Source organism: Mustela nivalis (assembly GCF_964662115.1).
Source record: "Mustela nivalis genome assembly, chromosome: 5".
NCBI lineage: Eukaryota > Metazoa > Chordata > Mammalia > Carnivora > Mustelidae > Mustela > Mustela nivalis.
In genome coordinates this window covers 104,758,987-104,782,009 of record NC_139024.1, presented here as the reverse complement: position 1 = coordinate 104,782,009, position 23,023 = coordinate 104,758,987, and the positions used below count along the sequence as shown (strand labels likewise).

At 36.2% G+C, this 23,023-nt stretch overlaps 1 protein-coding gene and 1 long non-coding RNA gene across 8 annotated transcripts in view; one reads left to right on the top strand and one right to left on the bottom strand.

Moving 5' to 3' along the window:
• Positions 1-20,883, bottom strand: part of PHF3 (PHD finger protein 3) — an 87,268-nt gene extending 66,385 nt beyond the window's left edge. The window contains exons 1-3 of one of the 7 annotated variants that reach the window (XM_082730148.1): positions 20,436-20,797; positions 19,509-19,647; positions 9,547-9,815 (exon numbers count right to left, since the gene is read on the bottom strand). In XM_082730148.1, the coding sequence (XP_082586274.1) occupies positions 9,547-9,815; positions 19,509-19,510 (271 nt within the window). In that variant the 5' untranslated portion in view covers positions 19,511-19,647; positions 20,436-20,797. Of the gene's footprint in view, positions 1-9,546; positions 9,816-19,508; positions 19,648-20,125; positions 20,391-20,435 lie in introns of those variants that run through there. The other 6 variants (XM_082730149.1, XM_082730151.1, XM_082730150.1 and 3 more) reach the window with 6 other exon arrangements.
• LOC309864539 lies at positions 20,114-21,513 on the top strand. Its single transcript, XR_014311596.1, has 2 exons — positions 20,114-20,283; positions 21,089-21,513. It is a non-coding gene; the product is annotated as an uncharacterized lncRNA (long non-coding RNA).
• The last annotated feature ends 1,510 nt before the right edge of the window (positions 21,514-23,023 follow it).

Sequence of the window (23,023 nt, the reverse complement as noted above, 5' to 3'; positions counted from 1 at the left end):
AAGAACAAGCCTAAAGAATTCCAAAGGAATCTAGGCAGTGATAATAGTGAAAATAGCCACAAGGGATTATGCAATCCTCCCACGACTAAAAGAGAACAGCCAAGAATAATCAACTGGAACCAAAGCCGGTAGAATCGTAGAATCTATTAATTTTACTCAACAAGTTGCTACTTAAGGGCTATAAAAAATTAGATTATATCAAAATGATCTTCATTTATGTCTGAAATTACGAGGCTTCTGTTCATTTATGCGTTATGGAGGATCCCAAAATCATTTCTGAGGAAAATAATGGCTCTGTCCTCCTCTGCTAGAGAGGGAGAGACGCCTCTTATTCAAAACAAATACCCCCATCAGATCTTTGAAATTTACAAAATCCCATACACAGCCATTTACTCATAAAGCTTATGTCTATGCATTTACACTGGCCAAAGGAAAAAAGGGGTGGAGGGTTAACTGCATTCCCACCAGTTCTCAGACAGTATTAATAAACTCACCTTCACATGAATACATTTAAAAATATGGTGTAAGAAATGACAGCCAAGTAAAGTTGTTTGAAAGACAGCATAAAATGTTGTTAAGGATTTTTTTTTAATTGCATCACACATTAGGACAAAACTGGGTAAAATTTCTTTCTAGTTTTAGTGTCAGAAATAGTTTTCCTTTTCCTGGGTACTGGATTTGTTTTCAAGGACACTAATTTCTCACCTTGGAATGTCTTCCTCTTCCACAATGACTGGTAGAAATCTGAGAGCCAAAGCTGTGCCCCACCTGCAGCAAACATTTTATTTACTACCTTAACTTCTGGTTCCACTACCTGGCCCTACTTTTTCCCTTTCCTTGTATGTTCCCCCCCTCCCCCAACATTAAAATTTACTGAACACCTACTACATGCTGGATGGGGTACTATTCTAATGTCTGTATGAACAACATACTGTATATAGAGCTATCATTGCCTTCACAGATGTAAATTATTTTTTCATCTTTACTAGTTAAAGTGCTTGGTAATAAGCCCTCATATTATCATTTCTGAACTTCAACACAGTAATGATGAGAACTACGAAGGGTCTGGGATTTTACCCTACTTGTAAACTAAAGAACTATCCTGTTACTGGTACATGGGGTTGACAAAAGACATCAGACTACTGGGTCAGAAACAAAAAATTCTGTCATCATGGCAGAGCAAGCAGCAGACCACAGTGTTGTCAATTCTTTTTGCCCTCTCCCCCACCCCAAGTTCTATAGGGGCAAAAGGTGAACCTACATATTGGGTAGAGATACAGGAGGGGAACAGTATGGGGCATTTACTATATTCATACTAAGTAACAGGCAAACCTGCAATTTATCTGATAGAAGCCGGGGGTAGGAACGGAAAGGGGGTGTATGAAGTAATAAGTGTTATCTTATTCTTCAAGGTTGCTTGCTTCAAACATAAACCTAAAAAATAGCCCAGTTTGAGAGTGGTTAAGACCTTGCATTCTTGGGGTGCCTGGGTGGCTCAGTGGGTTAAAGCCTCTGCCTTCGGCTCAGGTCTAATCCCAGGGTCCTAGGATAGAGCCCCACAACGGGCTCTCTGCTGGGCAGGGAGCCTGCTTCCTCCTCTCTCTCTCTCTGTCTGCCTCTCTGCCTATTTGTGATCTCTGTCAAATAAATAAATAAAATCTTAAAAAAAAAAAAAAAAAAGACCTTGCATTCTTGCCACACTCAGCAGGAACACACAAGACCCATGGCAGATGACCTCTCACACCAAGTGCTTATTAAATAAATAACTAGACTTATTAACCATCCTCAAACATCAGAAAAATTATTTCTAAATTTAAAGATCTATTAAAAGAAAAACGGAGTTTTTGTTTTACTCACCACTGTATATCTACTGTCTGGTACACTACCTGATAGGAAATAGACACCCAGTAAGTGAATAAAGCCAAAATGACCCATTTTTAACAAAACTTCAAGTTAACGTTTATTTTTAAGTCTCAATTTCTTCACCTGTAAAGTGAGAAGAAATTTTTTTTTTCTTGTATCTAACTGAGTACCATCCTGAATCAGTACTTTACCTGTTGAGGAAGTTTTTATGTAGCTTGTTGACCACTTCTACCAGCTAACACTGAGTAAAAAGCACATCCTTAAAGCAACTTTCTCGTATATACGACTGCCTAAATCACTGGCTAATGACTCTCTCTCTTTAGAACACCTGATTTTTAACAGTGAAGAGTCCTATCAGGCACTCATAAATCTATCCTACAAATCCACACATTGTCTGAAAGGAAGACAACTGTCTCCTTTGTTCTTTTAAAAATGGAACTTAAAAAAAAAAAAATTCCCCACGCTACTTTTGCTGATTATGAAGCCAAATAAAATCTGGGATACAGTTTAGAGCCTTGATCTGAACAGCACTCATGTATTTTAAGGCAGGAAGACTGAAATACTGAAATTTTTTCTAGTCTAAGTACTATGACCTACTTATTAGTGAACCTGGAAAATTACTTAACTCTCAGAATTTCAATTTACCTATGAGATTAATAAATTATTTACAGCTTTTAAGGTTTTTGTTAAGAGTTAATAATACTAGCCAAATACTTTTGTACAGTACTTGTTACATTAACATCCATATATATTAGCTTTTCTATCAACTTCCTTCATGCATAATCCCTTACAAAAGAAAAGACCTGGTAGCTTTGCAAGATAGATACCTCTGCTTGCAAACTCTCCATGAAACCACTTTCCCCAAAATCCTGAGATTTCAAGTTCATTATGCCACAGAACTTAAGTTCTTAACTAACATGCTTATTAAGTGTTACTGTGAATATATTTTTGATGAGATTAACATTTACACCAGTAGACTCTGAATAAAGCAGATTATCCTCCGTAACATGGATGGGCCCCATCAACTAAACTAAAGGCCTTAACAGAAAAAAGATGCAGGTCCCCCAAGTAAGAGGGAATTTTGTCTTCAGACTCAGGATACATCAATTCTTTCTATGGTCTCCAAGCTACCAACCTACCACAGAGATCTTAGAATTGCTAGCCTCCACAATCACAGAAACCAATCTTAATTTTAATCTCTCTCTCCCTATCTCTCTCTCTCTCTCTCTCTCACACACACACACACACACACACACCCCACTGGTTTCTTTCTTTAAAAAACTATTGACTAATATACCAGCAAACTCTGAGAAGTTTGTTTATACCTTTATTACTAAGAAAAAACTTGCAATAGGCTAAGAAATCTTAAAAAGAAGGGAATAAATGCAAACTGATCATAGAAGAAATAAAGAATGGTAATTCTACACTGACAAAGACAAAATAATAATAGACAGGATTCCAAGTCTTAGGTAGGAATTACTGGGTATCAGAAATTTTATCCAATTTAATTAAGAGTCACTGGCTTCATATGGCCAACTTTTACCTCCTATTTCTCCCTAAATCCCATTAAAATGAGAATAAAGGAATAAAAGGTAAAAGCCCATAATAACAAAGAATATGCAGAATTCCCCAAACAGATGAAAGAGTGTAACACACTTCTGAAAGATGAAAAGAAAACTAAATAGGACTAATGAAACAAAGCATGAAAAAGTAACAGTTTAGAGCCAAAAAGAGCTGCAACTTAAGAGGAAAAAATCCTACCCAGCAAAGGGCATTTGTAGCGACTGGGCTAGAAATAAAGAATTAACATAAGGACCAAGTGCTGAGTGGTCAACCTCATCTTTTCTCCTGACTTTAATACCACCCAACAAAGTCTACAGACAAGCATTAACTCCCAAGCAAGAAAATCTTTTCTTAACCCTAAACTGAAACTGAATGAACAAGACTGAGAGACAAAGACAGCTAATACCTAATGAAAAAGCACCTCTCACCCGGCATTCAGAGGTTTCCTAAAACAATTGCAGGCTATTTAACTAAGATTCACTTAGCCCACAGCAAACCTGTCAAAAATTTCCAATTCTTCAAGTTTAAACACCAACAAAATACCAAAAATAATTAGACATTTGGAAAAAGTATGCAACACAATGAGAAAGATCAAAATATACAAATACAGAAACCAATTCAGACTATAAAGAGACTTTTACTATATCCCTATAACAAAGAATACTATTTTTTTTTTAGATTTTATTTATTTGACAGAGATCACAAACAGGCAGAAAGGCAAGCAGAGAGAGAGAGGGGGAAGCAGGCTCCCCGCCAAGCAGAGATCCCGATGTGGGGCTCGATCCCAGGAACCCAAGACTATGACCTGAGCCGAAGGCAGAGGTCTAACCCACTGAGCCACACAGGTACCCCAAGAATACTATTTTTAAAATGGTATGAATAGAGAGTCCTGGCTGCCTCAGGACATACTGCCTGTGACTTTTTTTTTTTTTTTTTTGTCTGTGACTCTTGATCTTAGGGTTGAGTTTAAGTCCCACACTGGGTACAGAGCTTACCTAATAAAATTATTTATTTATTTATTTATTTATTTTTTAAAGGGTACAAATGAAGACAAGAGTTCTTAGAAACAGTAATGTAATTGTCAAAATTAAATATTCAGAGAGACAGAAATATGGTAGTGAACTCTAAAAAGACAAAAAAATAGCTGGTAAAGAAGCAAGAAAGTGATTTTTAAAAACCCATGGGCCCTAGAAAGGGCCAGAAGATGTAGGGGGGGAAAAAAACACACACACACACAGGAAAATTTCACAGAGCTGAAGGGCTCACTTTTCAAATTGAAAAGGCCCACCAAGTACTCCACAACATGAAATACTAAACACCTGAAGATAGAGAAAAGATCCTAAAGCAGGGGTGCAGGGATGGCCACTTAACAACCCATAAGTCTCATAGGAGAAATCAGACAACCCATACACAATACCAGATACTAGAAAGCTAAGAAACAATGCTTTAAATTTTTTTTTAAAAAGGCGATATTCAACTTTTCTATATAAAGCAAATTATTACTGAAATATGATGTCATCAGAAAGTTACTAAGTATGTCATTAGGAGGCACAGAAAGTAAATGAAATATAGGCAAACAATAACTCTCTACTCAGGACAGCAGGAGAGATCAGGGATGACAGATATACAATAGGCCTAGAGAATGGCAAACCCAGACAAGAACAAGACAAAGGGTCCTGTGGGGCAGACCTCCAAAAAAGGTAGATGCAACAAAACCAAATGCCCAAGACCTTGAAAAAAGCAGCCTGTATAAAAGCACAGACATGCAAGCTAAATTAAAAAAAGATTCAGTCAGCAACCCAAAGAATAAAAACTGTTCTAGTCTTAATCCAAGGTCTTTATTTTGTTTTTAAGTTAAATAAACAATGGATTACAGGAATAAAAATGAAGTGAATTTTAAGTAATAGATAAAAGAAAAAACTAAAAGACATTAATTAGGGATAGAGTGATGAAGACGTGATTTCAGATTTTGTTTTTTAAATTTTATTAATTTGAGAATAAGGGACAGAGCATGAGCGAAGTGGAGGGGTAGGGGTAGGGAGGAAAGCAGACTCCCCACTGAGGAAGGAGCCCACACAGGACCCTGGGATCATGACCTAACCAACTGAGCCACCCAGGCGCCCCATGATTTCAGATTTTAAATTAAAAAGAAAATTAAATACTCAATGCAAAGTAAAATTAAGATATACTTTGCTTTATACTACATCAAGCTAAGCAGAGCAAAAGTCAATTGTAACCAAAAAAAAAAAAAAAAAAAAGGTGTAAATCTCATATCCCCTGGAAACTATTACTCTGTTTTGGGGGTAAGAACCCCAAGTTCTTCCTTTTAGCTACTTAAACTGTTCTTTCTGTCTAACTGCTACATAACAGACCTAGCTCTTTCCCATTACCCATTAAAAAGTCAAATATCTTGCCAATGTGACAAATTTTCAAGGATCTATGGCTGCTACTACATCTTACTCTTCCCATCTTCCAGCATTTTCTCTCCTCCACTAAGTTATATCTCTAATTCTACAAACTTTTCTGTTTGCTCTCTTCTAAACATACCCACTTTAGTCAAATTAAGCATATAAGCAAGATACCTATAAGAATTTAACAACTTTTGGGGTTGTCTAATCTCCAAACACCACGATTCCGGAAAGTTTTGGTTTTTGGTTGCCTTTTTTTTTTTTTTTTTTTTAATTTAGTGAATGAAGATTTGTAAGCCACGATGTAGCTTCGAAAGAACACCTTGATATTACTGAAGGGTACAGTAGCCATGAGTGCTATCTGAATGAAAGGCTACTCTGAATACCCATGTATCTACAATGTATCTGTCTTCCTGGTCTTAAGAAAATAAACGAAATTACAGCCACTGAACTTTTCTTTTCAATATCCCATGTAAAGATATAGTTAAATACAAGATTTACTTCACTTTTATGAATCCTAGCCATCTATATAAAAGGGGAACATGTTTGTAAAATGATAAAGTATTTCTTCATGACACTCTTTACCACCAGTTTTTCAAAAACTGTTTCAATGATTTTATATCTATTCTTCAAGTATTTATATAAATAATGTACTTGGCATCCTGACCCTATTACCTGGGCAAATATTTTAATTTTAAGTTTAATTTTAAAGATAAGAGGATTTTTAAAGAATACCAATAACTGGCTTGATAATAAAGACCAAACATGTCCCCAATACTTAATGATTTCCCTTACTAGAGTTAAATTTAAAAAAATATTTACTGGGCAAATCTACAAACCATATGTAAATATGGCAATACGTACATAAAGAAATACTTTAGAGTTAAAAGCATTAAAAAGGGGGGTGAGGGGGGATAAGAAATCTACTGGTTATTTCCCAAAATGAAACAATTAGCATTCTAACTTTTTTGCCTTGAATAGAACCTTATAAGTGATCTTCCATGTTTCTTTCCTATTTTTGTAATTTTTAAAGCTATTCTATGATTTCTGGAGACAACTGAAATACATGCAAGCTGCTCAACTCTGTCAACAAAAACTAATCTTTAACAACTACAGCAAATCAACTTGGTTCAGCATAGCAGAGAACAAAACAGTTATTCTGTTTGCTAATTTTAACACTATCTAAGACAAGGTTATAAAATAACCATAATCTATAGCTTTCTTGACATGGGGAATACTGCCAGGGTGATTTCCCTGCTGAAGACAATTAGTAAAAACCTATGGACCCACAAACATTTGGGTAAAAACTATGTCTTTTTTATTTTATAATAAAATAGTTGTAGTAGTATGTGAATAGCTAAACTTAGAAAAGTTGTCCATATAAGGTTTTTACTAAATAGTTTAAAATAAAAATTACTTCTTTCCAACTTTCTCTTAAATCTAAAATTATGTCAAAACAATTTTTTCAATTCAAATGACATTTTTGTTGTCATTAGAAAATACACAGCTCTTTCACTCAACTAAATATCCCAAAGGGCAAAAGGAACTTTGAAGCAATTAAGATAAATGCCCTACCTTGTGGGAAAGAAATCTCAATAATCCTAAGCACAAGAGCTTTATTATTTAAAATTTCCTCCACAAATTCCCTACATATTTAAAAAATACATATACTACACATACATGTTAAAACCAACAATTCTGCTTCAGAACCAAGATAAATTATAGCAATTTATAATAAAAAAATTTTAGAAAATAATTCACTTAAGTTCTTAAATTAAAAAGTTAGTTTGTAGATAATAAAATCACAAACAAGTATTAATCATACCTCAAAAAAACTGTTAAGTAGTTCAGTAAAGATGTTCTAAGTCATCCAATATAAGAGATGTTCATCAAACTGAAGAGACTTTTCACATCAGTAAAAACTTTTCATAACAGCAGAAATCATTTTTTTAAAAAAGGGGGACAGCAAGTAGGAATACCAGTAGCATTACTAAAGGGCTGAAATTTTAAAATTAAGAAATCTAACAAGATGATATATTTGCCAATTTCAGACTTAGCATAACATCCTTAAGAATGTTGCCAGTAACAAGCACAGAAGTATTCAATAAATGTTTTTCCTGAATTTGGACTGAACTGTGAAACTATGCATACAACCAAGAACTGTCAAAAGCACTTGACAATAGAGATAATTAGGTATACTGTACTGACACAGGAACCAAAGTAAAAAACTTGAACAATGCATACATAAAACAAAATTTTTAAAGCTTTGTAACATTTAGAATACAACAAAAACAATGTAAACCTATGCAGTAACACAACACAATGTATATAATTCAGAGATACACCATTAGCAAGCAATTCAAAAGATCTCAGCATTAAAGACTTGTTAAAATCAAGATTCCTAATAGTCAAAGTGTTGAGGTCTTCAAGCAGAATAATCTGACAAATTTATGGATCAACAGCAGGCCAGCCTAATCCAAACTTTAAATATTAAAATATTAGATAGAAAATATTAAAAGGAAACAAAAACTATACTGAAAAACTACAGTGCAAAAATCTAGAGTCACTGAAAGATCAAGACCACATAAACCTGTGAACTATTCTAGGGAACAGTGAGGGGAAGCCTAACTTCTCCATGTGAAGCTGATTTTCCTTTATTTAATTTTAGGTTAAGAAATAGCTAATTGCCCCGAAGTTTACTGTAGTACTTGCTTTGCTTTATAAAAGAAAACCTACATGTTCTTCCACATATTAATATATCTCTGAAGTAATTTCTTATTAAGAATTAGTTTAGCCTTATGGAAAGTTACAAACCTCAATCTTTCAGTTACTTCAACTACAGAACCTAGAGCAGTGTTATCCAACAGAAATATAACGCAAACCACTTTATATACATATATATGTACACACACTACATATAGCCACTTTAAAAAAAGGTAAAAATGTGAAATTAATTTTAATCATTTTTTTTAACCAAAAGTATCTAATACATTGCAAATGTAATGAACATTTAAAAAGCTCTGGTAAAATATATTTTACATCTTTTTTCATATCGAGTCTTTAAAAATCTAATGTGCACTTCACAGCATATCTCCATTAAGACTGGACTCCTCTTAAGTGATTAACAGTTTTATGTGGCTAGTGGTTACTAAGTTGGACAGCACAGGTCTAGAGTTCTTTCTCTGATTTTAAGATCCATGTATAAAAAGTCAAAATATCTGAAATGGAAGCACACAATATATTAAATTTAAAGGGCTGGGAGGGACACTGAAAAAGCTCAACACAGCAGTTCCCCTTGAGTCCAGCAGGCCTAGGGTGATATAATGTCCCAATTTGCTAGGAAATCCCTAAATACTAGAGAGAGTCCCAACTTGTACTTTTTGTCATGATGTAACTATTAACAGCACCCCTGTAATTCTCAAAAAGTATCCCCCTTTAGAAAATAATTATACAGTCACTGGTCATCCTATCTACATCCATATCCTCAACGATAATTCCACTTTCCTCAGAAGAAAATTTAAAGTCTAATTCTGACGTCAAGAAAAGCAGCTCTAAATTCAAATTAAAGAATCCTAAATTCACTACCCTCACCAAAAAAAAAAAAAAGAAAAAAAGAAAAAGAAAAAGAAAAAAAAAGATGCTGCTGAAAATGTTTTATTTTAAATTGCAGACTAAAAAAAAAAAGAAAAAGAAAAAAAAAAGTAAGAATTACCTGTTGAACAAGGCATCTGGAAATTGGGATCATTGCTATCCAAAACAGGCAAACAGAACTGGTTACTTGCAGATCCTAGCATAGGATCCTTATCGCTGAGCATGTTCTTCAGCGAGTCCTCTAAGACATTTTGACTTGTACTAAAATCCTCACAGACTTCATTCTCCAGGTTGGATCCTAGAAATAGGGCATCATCTAAGTGTTCAGTAGGAATTAAATGATTAAATGTATCAACTATATCCATGAAGACTTCTGTGTGTCTTTCAGCCCTATAGAAAGACAAAAAAAATACCATAAGAAATAAAGCTATCAATTGAAAATCACCTAAAACCAAATTATTTTAATAGTTTTGAGTCTAAGAACACACTTAGGTATTTCTGAATTGTTTTTAAAAAAATCCTCACTGTTTTTAGAATAAACATTTGGACATGTAGAATGAGTCTTTACTAAAATGTTTCTTTATCACACATGTAGAATATCATTTTACCAGAAATCCTATTAAATGTTTACTCAATTCATTATTGGGGGGGGGGAACCTATGTATATAATCCATTAATTTCATACAGTTGAAAAAAAATGACATGGCTTAAACCATAAAAACCATATGTTTTTAACCATAATCTTTTCATAAATTAAGAATGACACTGCTTTTACAATATATCAATATAAAAGAGCCAAAATCAAATTATTGTCCCATACCTACTAAAACTGCAAAACAGCCTTGTTTTATTTACAAAGCATTTAAATTATTTATAGAAAGGTAATATAGAGCGAAAAGGTAGTTTTTAGGGGTAGGAAGAAAAAATGGAAAGAAACTATTAATTAAACCCAACAAATCAAAACTCAAAAACCTACACATATGCAAGCAGAGACATGAACATACATGCATTTAAAGAAACTCCTTTTATCCTTTTAGTATAAAATGAGATAAATGAAAAGAAAACAACATATCAGAGATTTAAAATCATTTTACTGTTATGTGAAATATATACAGATGTAAAGCTAGTTGCCTACTGATACTAGGTACTGCTCAGAAAGGTCATCTAATGCCCAGAAGAGACTCATTTAGTCAAAAGTTCAGTAATTTTCAATACTGGTTCAGAAAAAACTGAACCAATATACTTTGGAAGGTGGAGGGGAGGCATCAACAAAAACATCTAATAATATTCAGTCAGCTAGAAAATTGACAGAACATCTTTGGTTCAAAATTCCAAGTATTTTCAGACTGGCTCCAAAGCCAGCAAAATTTCTTCAAACTGTCATTGATTCTTTCCCCTATAAAAATGATGAAAGAAGGGGAAGTCCAAAATCTCTCAACAATTTACTGGTAATATATTATATGCTGCTAATCATTTTACTTAAATTTAACCCACTTATTTCGAATAGTAATAGGCTCTATATAGAAAATAACATGTAAATAATTTGTTTAAAACAAAATTCATTTGAACAATTTAAATGTCTTCCCCCAAAACCACAAAACAGCCAAGATTCAGTCCTAGGTCAAGGCTCCATAGCCCATAGCCATACTTCTTCCTTTCATATCAAGCTACAAGAGCTAGAAATTGACTAGATTTGACTCATTAAAGGCTCTTCTTTAAAAATAATTTTCCATAATTTCCTGGCCAATCAGTGGTTGCCTGGGTCCTTGGATAACAGAAGGCTAGAATGCAAAGGGACAAGCAGATACTTTGGGAGATGTTGAAAATGCCTTAAATCATGAATGTATACCTCTGCTGAAATTATAAACCTGTTCATTTTAAGTGGAAAGTTTACTGTAGCTCAATTTAAAGTCCTGAATCCAAAAGAAAGAGAATTTCCTCTTTCTCATAAAAGTTCATCCCCTTCTAAATAGAAGGATTTTAGTATTACTTCTCAAATTTTGCAATTTACTCATGTTAAAAATATAATAAAACACTGAAATAAAATATTATTTGATTGATTTGCTGGTTATTTTATATGCATTTTCTAACTATAATATTAAAAGTAAATTATAGCTCACAATGCTGATGAAAAGTCGGGAAAAGTTTTAATTCCCAAACGTTACCTGAGTCTCAGTAACTGAGAAAAGCTCAATTATCATACTTCACCAATACTTCCCTAATATGTTTTTAAGTTCCAAAAAAATTTTAGTATAGTAAATTTTTGTCAGTTAAAAATAATTTACAAAAATGTTACTAAATGTTTACACAATCAAGTAGCTAGAACTACAGACAAATTAGTTTATCTGAATGTGCTGGAATCCAAGACTACTTCCTCTTCAAAGCTGCATCCCAATTAGCAACCTTTTTTTCTCAGATGAATCAAAAAGAAAAAAAAAAAAAAAAAAAAGGACAATTCCAGTTCTGAAAGCAAATAGTTCACTTTCCTTCAAAAAAAAAAAAAAAAAAAAAGTACACTAAATCTACTAAAAACACACTCATTCCACTAGCAACACAAATCTGGTAAATTCTACAAACTTCACCTGAAGTCAGTTTTCGGTTACTACTGGCTGTGTGCTTTCAAGTGATGGAGACATTCAGAATATTCAGAAATTATGATCACACAACTCAAAATCACAAAGGTAAGGGAGGCCAGCCCATTCTAAATAACAGTCTAAATATGCAACATATTTTTTTCAGTAACACTGCTATTAGTAAACCATGCCAAAACTCCTTTATAAAAATTACTTTAAAAGCCTGTGGCATATTTTTTAATCTCAATGGTAGATAATATTTAGTCTTTAAAGACCAATTAAAAAAAAAAAAAAAGTAAAACATACTGTAAATAAGATGGGTAAGCCAAACTTTCCAGTACAGGTATTTGGCCAAAACTGGTATATGACTTACAAAGTGTGTTCTATCTGGATTTAAATAAGCACATCAGGAAAAAAGCTTCCATGGTCAAATGTTGAAAAGGACTGACATAACAAAGTTACATTTCTTTAATAATACCTTTAATTCATTCAATGAACGTTTGTTAAGCAGCTACCATTGAGACATCTTTAATATTCCAACAGAGAATAAGGTATAAAGCATCCCAAACTTAAGGGTCCCAAGAAGACAATTTCTACACAGCATATCACAAGACTAGTTTTCTTGTAAAACTGACTTTTCATAAGCAGTTGCAACCGGCTCTGGGGGTAATTCCAAAGAATTCCAAAAAAGATAATATATAGTCATCCCACAAAACTATCTTGAAAGTATTATTTAATGGAAGTATAAAGTCATTTATTTTTAAAAAATGAGTTTCAAGTGTTCAATATCAAAAATAAAATAATAGCATCTTCCATACTAAACTGGAAAACAAACAAGTTGATTGCAGGAATATTAATTCACTTAACATGAACATACTAATCTACTAAATGCAGAGTGGTAAACTGCGTTGGATCATGCAACAAAAAAGGACAATAGTAGAAAAACTAGTAAAATCAAAATAAAGCCTGGAAGTTAGTTAATAGTAATGCACCAATTTTAATCTCTAGTTCTGATTAAGGCATTAGCATTATGTGAGATGTAACAATTAGGAAATTAGGATGAGGATATATAGGAACTCTACACAGTGTCGACAATTTTTCTATAAATCTAAAATTATTCCAAAATTAGTCTTTTTTAAAAACACTAATCTAAAATTAGAGAAGGGGCAGCTGGCTGGCTCAAAGAGCACGTGACTTTTGGTATCTCAGGGTCATGAGTCTGAGCCCAAAGTTGGGTGTAGTGATTACTTAAATAAATAAATTTTTAAAAAATGATACTGTTTAAAAGTGTATTTAAACATAATAATAAAATAGAATTGGGGAGATATTTAATAATGTGGATAAACAATCAGATCTAATTAAATAAAAAAAAGAGTTGATTCAATATCTATTAATTAAACAAACTGCTTCAGTTAAACAAATTTCTATATCTTACAATGAAACTATATTTAAATGCTTCCTTATACGTGGCATTATAAATTTAATAATTAAAACAGGGGAACTTGGCTGACTCAGTCAGTGGGGCATCTGACTCTTGAACTCAGGGCAAGAGTTCAAGACCCACACTGAGTGTAGAGATAATACTTAAAAATAAAATCTTCAACCGGCCCGAGTGGCTCAGTCACCTAAGCGTCGAACTCTTGCTTTCAGCTCAGGTTATGACCTCAAGGTTGTGAAATCAAGACCACAGCAGGCTCCACACTAAGTGTGAAGGCTATTTGTGATTCTGTTTTTTCCCTTTGTCTCTCCCCACCTCTAATAAAAAAAAATAGTAATAAAATAAATCTTCGAAAAATAAAACATAACAAGCCTATCTAGGGTGTATGCTAAGTGGCTAATGATACATATATATACAATTAAACTGATACATATATATCCAATTAAAAACTGATACGGAATATATATATGCTAAAATCAGAAATTATTTCTCAGTTCACACCTCATATTTACAGACCATAAAATATATTCAGCTAAGTCAGAGAATTTGGATAATCCACTTAATTAGTTATCATAGGTAACAGTGCAACAAATACCACTCAATAGTCAAGGAACGCACAATATAAAAGAATATAGACATATAAACAAATACAATACATAAACATCACAACAAAATATGAAAGTGTCATACTGAAGGACTGCAGACATCTTCACAGAGGAAGGTGAAACTTACGAGGTCAAGAAAAAATCTAAGCAGCTGGATTCTCAACGTCCAGAGAATACTCCAGACAAACGCAATAGCAAGCACTAATTATGAACAACAGAGTCTGGTCCTAACAGACCATTTAGAAAGACTCAGAATACAATTTAAAAAATAAGTATTACTACCAACATTCTGAATAAAATTTAATCTGAGTTTGAAGATATTTACTGCTTTAAAATACTTGTTTTATCTTAACTCATAAAAAATTATACTGCAGGGGCACCCAGGTGGCTCAGTGGGTTAAAGCCTCTGCCGGCAGCTCAGGTCATGACCCCAGAGTCCTGGGATTGAGCCCTGCATAGGGTTCTCTGCTCAGCAGGGAGCCTGCTTCCTCCCCTCTCTCTCTGCCTGCCTCTCTGCCCACTTGTGATCTCTGTCTGTCAAATAAATAAATAAAACCTTTAAAAATAATTATACTGCAGCCAAACTTAGTTTACACTAAAAAAAAACCCAACATGTATTATTCCATGTATGAATAGAAAGCAGAAAGATTTAGAAAGCACCAATAGCACAGATATATTTTATATATATACTTCTACATAAATCCCCTTTTACATTAAAATTATCTCAACTTTCCAGAAGCATCTTCAAAGTAAAACTATGTGTTTTATAATGTTATCTCCTTAAAAAAAAAAAAAGATCTAAATCTAACGATAAATTAGTAAAGCTATCAAAGGCCCTAAGAGGTTATCCCATGATGAAGTTCTGTCTCATACAGTCTATGTTTGTAAGTGTATGGGGGGTGGTATGGAGGGTACAAATATATTCAGAAGATTATAAAATCTATGATGAAAGATTAAACAGGGTCATAGTTATAGGGGAGAAGGAGGGTTTCTACATACAATGCTAAATGAAGACGTTGCTTATTATAGTGCAACATGTAATCCAAAAACTGGAAACCATGATCTGTATAAAAATGGAGAAGAGAAATCTAGGCAAAGACCTAAATGCAAAGGCCCTGGGAGTGGAAACTTGGTGCCTCCCAGTCCCTACACTACAGTTTAAAGTAAGCCATTAATTCATCAGGCATGCTTACCATGAACAAATTTCTAATAGGCAGTAGTAGTAGAAAAATAAAAGTACTACTACTAATGGTGATGAAACACATAAAATGATGTGCTCTAATTTCACACCAGGCAATGTTCTACACGCTTTACATCAGTAATTCTCAATCAGAGGTGATTATGCCCCTCTAGAGAACATCTGGTAATCACCAACTAGAGGGCAGGCTACTGGCATCTAGTAAAATTACTACAATGCACTAGGAAAGCCCCACAACAAAGAGTTATCCAGCCAGAAAACTGCTAAAGAAACTCTGCTTTACATTTACTAATTTAATCCTCACAACAACGCTATATTATAAACAAAGAAAGAAAGAAACAAATGGAGGAAGGAGGGAAGAAATTAACTGGTATCAAGGAGATTAAATTACTTGCTACAGTAAGCGGTGGAGATGAAATCTGAACCCAGAAAATTTCATTCGAGAATTAATGCACTTACCACTACACCCTACACTACCTGTTTATAAAGTAAAATGGATTGAATATTTATTCTATGCCAGGCACTATGCTAAACCTAAATGCATGTCATTTAATCTTCACAACCACACAATTAGGAAGATACTATTATTATTCTTAAATTTTAAGAGTAGGGATAAAGTTTAGCAACATTACATCCAATATTACAGAATAAGTAAGTGACAGAGCTAGGACTCAATTCTGCTCTGAGACAAAGGTTAGTTCTTAACCACCATAATAAAACAATATTAAAGATGAATAAAGATTATCCTTCCAGGACAGAGGTAAGGAAAATCACTAAACGGTTAGACCATGTGGTATGACACAATTCTAGAAAGCACAATTCTATAGAGCCAGGCAACCTTAACCAACTGCTCTAAACACACACATCAAATTCTACTTCAGTTTCATTGGTTAGAATCTATAAGCAGCAACAAGGTTCATAACTTTTCTGAATTTATCGGGTAAAAGAATATGTAAGAACCCAAGGTGTCTGCCATGCTAATACTAAAGACCTAAGAATCTAGAAAAAAGAACTAGCAGGTACAAGTTGAAACTGGCAAAAGCAGAATTATACAAGCTAACTGTACTGAGTTAACTTCAAAGTTAACAACTATATCCTATTGATATTATGGGAAGCATTAGCAGTTTGGATTAACCACAGAAACAGTGGAAATAGTTCATCATTAAAACTATGGCCGAGGTAATAATAGTCCAAGCTAACATGGTACTTTTAGCATATACTATGAGCCACGCCCTATGCTCAGTGTATTGTATACATTATCTCATTAATTCCTCCCAACAACACTGTGAGGTAGGTGCAATTATTTTATCTATTTTACAGAAGAGCAAACTGAGGCCCAAACTATTATGTAATTTGCCCAAGGTCACATATCCAGGACACCCCAACTGGAACCCAGGCAGTGTGATTCCTGAGTCTGCACGTTTAAACTACTATACTTAATGCACTCTACTTACATACTAATTATTCTGTTCTTAATATATCATTAATGAAATCCCAAAAATACTCAAAGTAAAGCGACATACACTTCTTCCAAAATAGCTAGAAAGTACACACTTAGCCACTCCCTACACATAAAAAATATAGTGGCTATCCTGAGTGTGTATAAACATCATTATGGAAGTTATCAACTACAAATTGCAATTTATTTTTACAGTCTACAATTTAAGAATTTTCTCATGTGGCCAACTCACACAAATTATGAATGAACCAAAACTGTTAAGTTTAGCCTTTTTGTACAATCTACTATGCCATTTAGAACTTCTTCTAACAGACTGTGCAAATTAAAACTTCTGGATAGTTTCTTGAAATTTTTATTAAATTATTTCTCTTCATCCATCACCTCTCTTCATAGTACAAATGATCGTAAAAATGAAAATCCCCTGACCATCAAAAAATGATCTAAATTAAACACACTGCCTAGGAGTAAGTGTCCAGCTTATACATTTGACAATTCCTTACACAATGCCTTTTGTAATTCTTGCAAGTTCTTCTTTTAATTCTACTGCAATGATTTAACATCTCGTGTCTTTGAATCTTGTTTCTCAGCCTAATCCAGGTTTCTTGAGGGTACAAACAGCACCTGGGTCTCAGGTATTTTGAATCAAACCAATACCCTCAAATACCTCTTCCCAGTAATCAAACGGCAGCAACTAAAAGGGAGTTATCTTTTGCTGTTCAACATGCAACTGTACTGTTTTTAAGTATCTAACAATTTGCCAAGTCATTTTTGTAATTTAAAAAATAAAATGTCTAAGCCTCTGAAAAGATACTCCAGGATTCTCAGAGGTGCTCCAAGAAGAAAGGAGAAACAGAGCCCAAGATGTACTGTTCCACACAAGAAAGAAATCAGCAGCCACATGTCAGGAAGAATTCCTGACATGGGGATGAATGAAAATATTTAGAAATCAGCCCTCCTGGGGCACCTGGGTGGCTCAGTGGGTTAAGCCTCTGCCTTGGGCTCATGGCTCAGGTCATGATCTCAGGGTCCTGGGATCAAGCTCCCTATCAGGCTCTCTATTCAGCAGGGAGCCTGCTTCCCCCTCTCTCTCTGTGCCTGCCTCTCTGCCTACTTGTGATCTCTCTCTGTCAAATAAATAAAATCATTTTTAAAAAAGAAAGAAAGAAATCAGCCCTCTTCCTGATACTTCATAACACTGGTGAAGTAGGTATGGGTAATGTACAAACCTGAGATGCTTATCAACAAATCTCATTAACTCACTAAAAAAAAAAAGAAAAGATCTTATCTCTAGACAAATAAAAAGGATTTCATGAGAAATCCGTGTAAAAAAACAAGGAAAAAAGTGCACATTTAAGAAAGCAAATTGTATCAAAAAGGTAAATACCATATTAACAAGGAAGATAACCATTATGTTTTAGCACTCAAAAAAGCCCAAACTGTATGCATAATTTACATTCATCAGTTTTTCCCAAGTAAAATCCATACTGTGTAAAAATCTAAATTCAAGATAATTTTGCAGTAATCCAAATTGTCAACTGCTGCCTTCCAAGCTTTTATCAGTAATAATTTTACTAACAGGTTATTACTTAAGTCAAAAATTATCAACCTTTCTTAATTAATTCCATTCTCAATACAATTTAAATTTTAATAGAATGGTTTTAAACAATTTTAACATAAAGACAACTTCCTTTCCACTCTTCTATTCTGAAATTTGCATTTAACCAACGCTAATTTTCACCTACATTTACACATCACTCCTCTTAGATCTGACTTATTTGCATATGCAACAGATGAGTACATCCACTCAAACTAAAGTTATGTGAAGTCTGTCCCAACGTCATGGAATGCAAAACTAATCAGTGTGATAGATAAGGAAGTTCACTGCCCTCCCAAAGGATGCAAAAGCAGTATAATAAATCACATTTTCATGCTCATCAATAAACAGACCTATAAAGCATGCAAGGAAAAAGGGAAAACTGGTCCCATCAGTAACTCATTTGTTATCCTTTTGACAAATCACCAGTACAGCTATCAAATAAAGCTTAAAATCTATTGTTGTAATTCTGCATACTTAAATAGTGGCCCACTACAGTTGAGAAGAAGTCTTTCTGCAGCTCAAGAACGGACTGAACTGTGTGTGTGGCTTAATCAGAGCAACAAGAGCTCCCGAGGCCCCTCAAATTATGTAACTATCATAGGGAAATGAAATTTATAATTTAAAATAGTAATAGTGATAATGATGGAGAAAAAAATCATCATTGTAACATAGGGCTAGTAAACAGAATAACTGGACAGAAAATAATTATTGTAAATTAAGAAAAGGTCGACTAGTAGTGAAGGTAGAAACCACCCGAAATAGTAATCTTCACACATCTCCTGTGCTCTGGAATGAATATACAAATTCAAAAACAGCAGAAGAATGCTGCAAAGATTTCCAGGTTCTTTAACTCACGTCTCTTTCCAACCACAAACACATCTACAAACATTTTCACAATCCCAAACACTTCATTCAAGAATCAAAAAATGGTAGGAAATGAATGAGTAATGGAGGCGTAGTTCTGGAAGATCTCAAACAACCAGTTTGTAAAAAGGAAGACAAGTTCGACCCCAAAATAGTAACTAAATAGAACAATGTACTATATAAGTACTCCCTAAATAGTTTACTGTATCGTTTTTTAAATTTTAGCTTAAAATATGGTAGTAAAGCATTTGGGAAAGACCCAGTAACCAATGTCTCTCTTAAAATTAAGTATCTCTATATGTAATGAAGATTTTTAAAAGGTAGATATCGAAGCGTAGTTGCCACTTACATTAATGATTATCCATGATCATAATCTGCGAATGATTCCTGAATAGCACCAATAATCATGCAAACTACCTCGAATCATAGTCTCTAGGAAATAGCATTTAAAAATCCAAAGATGGGAAAAGGTCATCGGCAACACATTGCTGGGGGAAAGAAGGGAAACAGGACTGTGCGCGGTACCAACATTCTCTCCCTTTCTCCCTCCTCCCCGCCCCCCCCCGTGTCAGGTGATCAGTTATTTAGCACCATTAACACGCACGTATCGACAAGTGGTTCATTAAATTACTCGTATTATCCGAGGGCCAGATTCTAGGCTTCCCAATTCAAACTAAGCAAAAGGAGTCGACAGTTTGGGTCCCGAGCACAAAAGCGCGCGGTAGCGGGAGGATGGATAGAGCGCCAACTCCCCCCTCTCCAAAAGCTGGGACGGGGCTCGGCCTCGCGGCAAAGGCCAATCCTGGCCTCCCAGACCCGGGGCCCAAAGCTCAAAGCCGGACTCCTTTGGAGGGAAGAGGTCCGAAGGACCCGGTCCGGGGGCCTGCGGGCCAGGCCTTCCTGGCAGCGCCCGCGGTCCCTCCGGGCCTGCGCGCCCGCGCGGCCGCGGCGGTAGGGCACACTCACCGCCAAAGGCCCGCGAGCAGAAGCCGGGAAGAGGCCGCGGTCCCGACCCTCCGCCTGGCGACCTCGCCGCCGCGCCTCCCTCCCAGCCCGCGGTCCAAACGGTCCCCGGGCTACAGAGGCGCCGCCCGGGCAGGCCGAGGACGTTGCGCAAGAGGCCGGTGAGGTTTCCCGGCTGCGCGGGAGAAAGGCGCGGAGTGTCCGCCGCGGGAGGGGCGGGGAGGCCCGCGGAGGCGCTGTGCGTGTGGAAGGGAATGGGGGAGGGGAGGATTGCCCGTCTCCCTCCCTGGCCGCGGCCAGAGCCGCAACTCACCCAGCTCCGCCAGACGAGCGCTACCACTGGCAGCAAGAGGAAGATGGTGGCCGCCGCCGCCGCCGCCGAGGAGGAGGAGGGGGCCCGGTGGGTGCCGAAGAGAGGGGGTACGCGCAGGACGTCGGCGTCGCTGCCACAGCCTCTTTTCCTCACCGGGCCGAGCGGCTGCCGCTGACGACACTAGCCTGGTTTCCGCGCCGCCCTCTTTATCTTCGTAGCAGCCGCCGCCGCCCAGGGCCCAAGGGTCGCTCGCCTCGTGGGGACCGTGCGGCGGCGCGAGACCCCGCAGCCATCGGCGTGCGGCGGCGGCGCGGGGGCTGAAGCCGGGACGCGTCACGTGACCCCACTGTTTACCGTTCCGGGGGCCGCGGCCTGCACGCTGCGCCTGCGCAGTGTGGGCCCTCCCGCGCCGCGCCTCCGCGGGGCCCCGGCAGTCGCACTCCACTCCGCGGCGCTTCCGCGCCCCTCCCAGTCTTCGGAGGGCGCGGCACGCCTGCGGGCCTTTAGCTCTCGTCTCGCGGGCGGCCCGAAGGCGTGAGGCGTAGATCGATTTTTCTCTATTGTAGTAAGCACAAAGGTTTCATAGTTAATGTAATATTGATGATCAGATTTGCTCCCTCCCGATGCTTTTCATTAACTGGGTGTTCTTTCAGGAATGGTAGACTAGAGCGGAGTAGATGAGCCCTTTGCCGAAGAATCCCTGCGGGGTGTGCACCACAGGCCCATCATTAAACACCTCCACTCTCACCTTGTCTCCAAATAGCTAGTCTTTTTCAGGACGCAAGTTGCCTTCTCCAAGATTCATTCCTGGTCGAAGTCAGCAGTTCTGAAAAGGTATCAAGAGGATCTTCTGAAGGATTCTTGAGACCTTTTAGAGAAGCTTTGACAACCACAATTGTTTAAGGCCAAATTTTCTTCATCTTCTTCAACCAAAGCATGTAGCAACTGATTAAATGTGGAAGCAGATAGAACAATCCAACCATCTATTCAGCCAGACATTAAAGAAATGTGCAGAAATTTAAAACAATGCCACTCTTCATTAAATTTTGTTGGAAAATGTATTTTTCATAACAGATTATAACAGTGAATTTTGTTGTATTTGTTTTTAAATGTTTTCTTCTTAGATTGAATTCCTATGATGGTAAATAACCCATATAAACAAAAGCTCTTGAAAGTCCCTCAGTAATTTTTAAGAGCGTACCGGGGTCCTGAGACCAAAAAGTTTGCAAACCACTGGTCTAGAGTAGGAGCTTCCACAGCAGCTTGGGCTGACCTCTATCTCAGCCCATTAAAAGCACTATGAGGTCATTGTTGCGAGTCATCACTAGGACCAAAATGAGCCCCTTTAAGGACAGGGACTGTGCCTTCTCTTTGCAAGAACCATTACAGTACCCACTAAAGAATGATAGCCAGCACCTGCTGTGCTCTTCAGAAACTTTTACTTGTTGATTTAAGCCTTCTGCCAACTGTAGTCCACATTGTGAGATTTGTGCGGAGTAGAATAATAGCTCACAGGCATGCGGTGAAGAGCTGTTCTTTTTACTCTCTCCAGACTTCTGGTATTTCAAACACTCCCAATACTAAATGCTCTTACACAAAGGAGGTTTAAGATTGTCCTAATTCTACTGGAATCCTAGAATTCCATCCACTGCCTTGACTCATCCATCCCTGAAAACTTGGCTTTACAATGCGATTTTTTTTTTTTTTGTGGTTTTTGGTGGTTGGGGGGGGGGGGTGTTGTTTGTTTTTGGAGAAAGGAAAATAGAAATGAGTAATCACATTTTTTTTTCACTTGGAATGTTTGGGGTGAATTGCACAAATAAGTCTTAAATTTATGTTTACTCTTCTTCTGGACCTTAGTGTGAAATTTGAAAAAGTCATTGGGAAAGAATAAGATTATAAACAAAATCCAGTCCTAAGGGACTTAATAGAGTAGAACTCCAATGGAAAATCATTAGATGGAAAATTTCCTTGGAAGAGCTGGGGAAAACTTACCTTGCTTAAGAAATTTTAGTAAAACTATGAAAAAATGCAATGGAGGTAAAAGGAAATATAGAAATGATAAGCCTGTCACATTCACAAAGAAAGGTTTCTAATCCTAAAAAAAAAAAAAACAACAACAAGCTTATTACAAAGCATGATGCTTTTACTCTATTATTTTGAATCAGGCAAGCACCAGGTTCACATGTGTTCATTAATAATCTTTGTTTTTTGCTCCCAGATATAAACACAATGTGTCTTTTACCCAGTCTATTAAAAGGTTACCAGAAGAAAAAGCCATCATAATCATACCAGGAATGGCTTTAACAGCATGAAGGATTCTGCTTTGGTTAAAGAGCCTACTGGAAAATCAGATTGTATTGATAGTGTTGAAAACTTCAAATTACCTCAGGAAAATTAAATTTGGTAGAAAATAAGACAAGATAATGGCTAATACTGACCAGTGTACTTGTAATTGACTAAGAAATTATGTAAAATGAAAATTGACAAAATTTGAATCTTGCAAAACTTGAGAAAATTGAGCCTGGCAGAAAGTGAGATTATGGAAGACAGCTCACAGTACTGTACACAATTAAGTTTGGTATGAA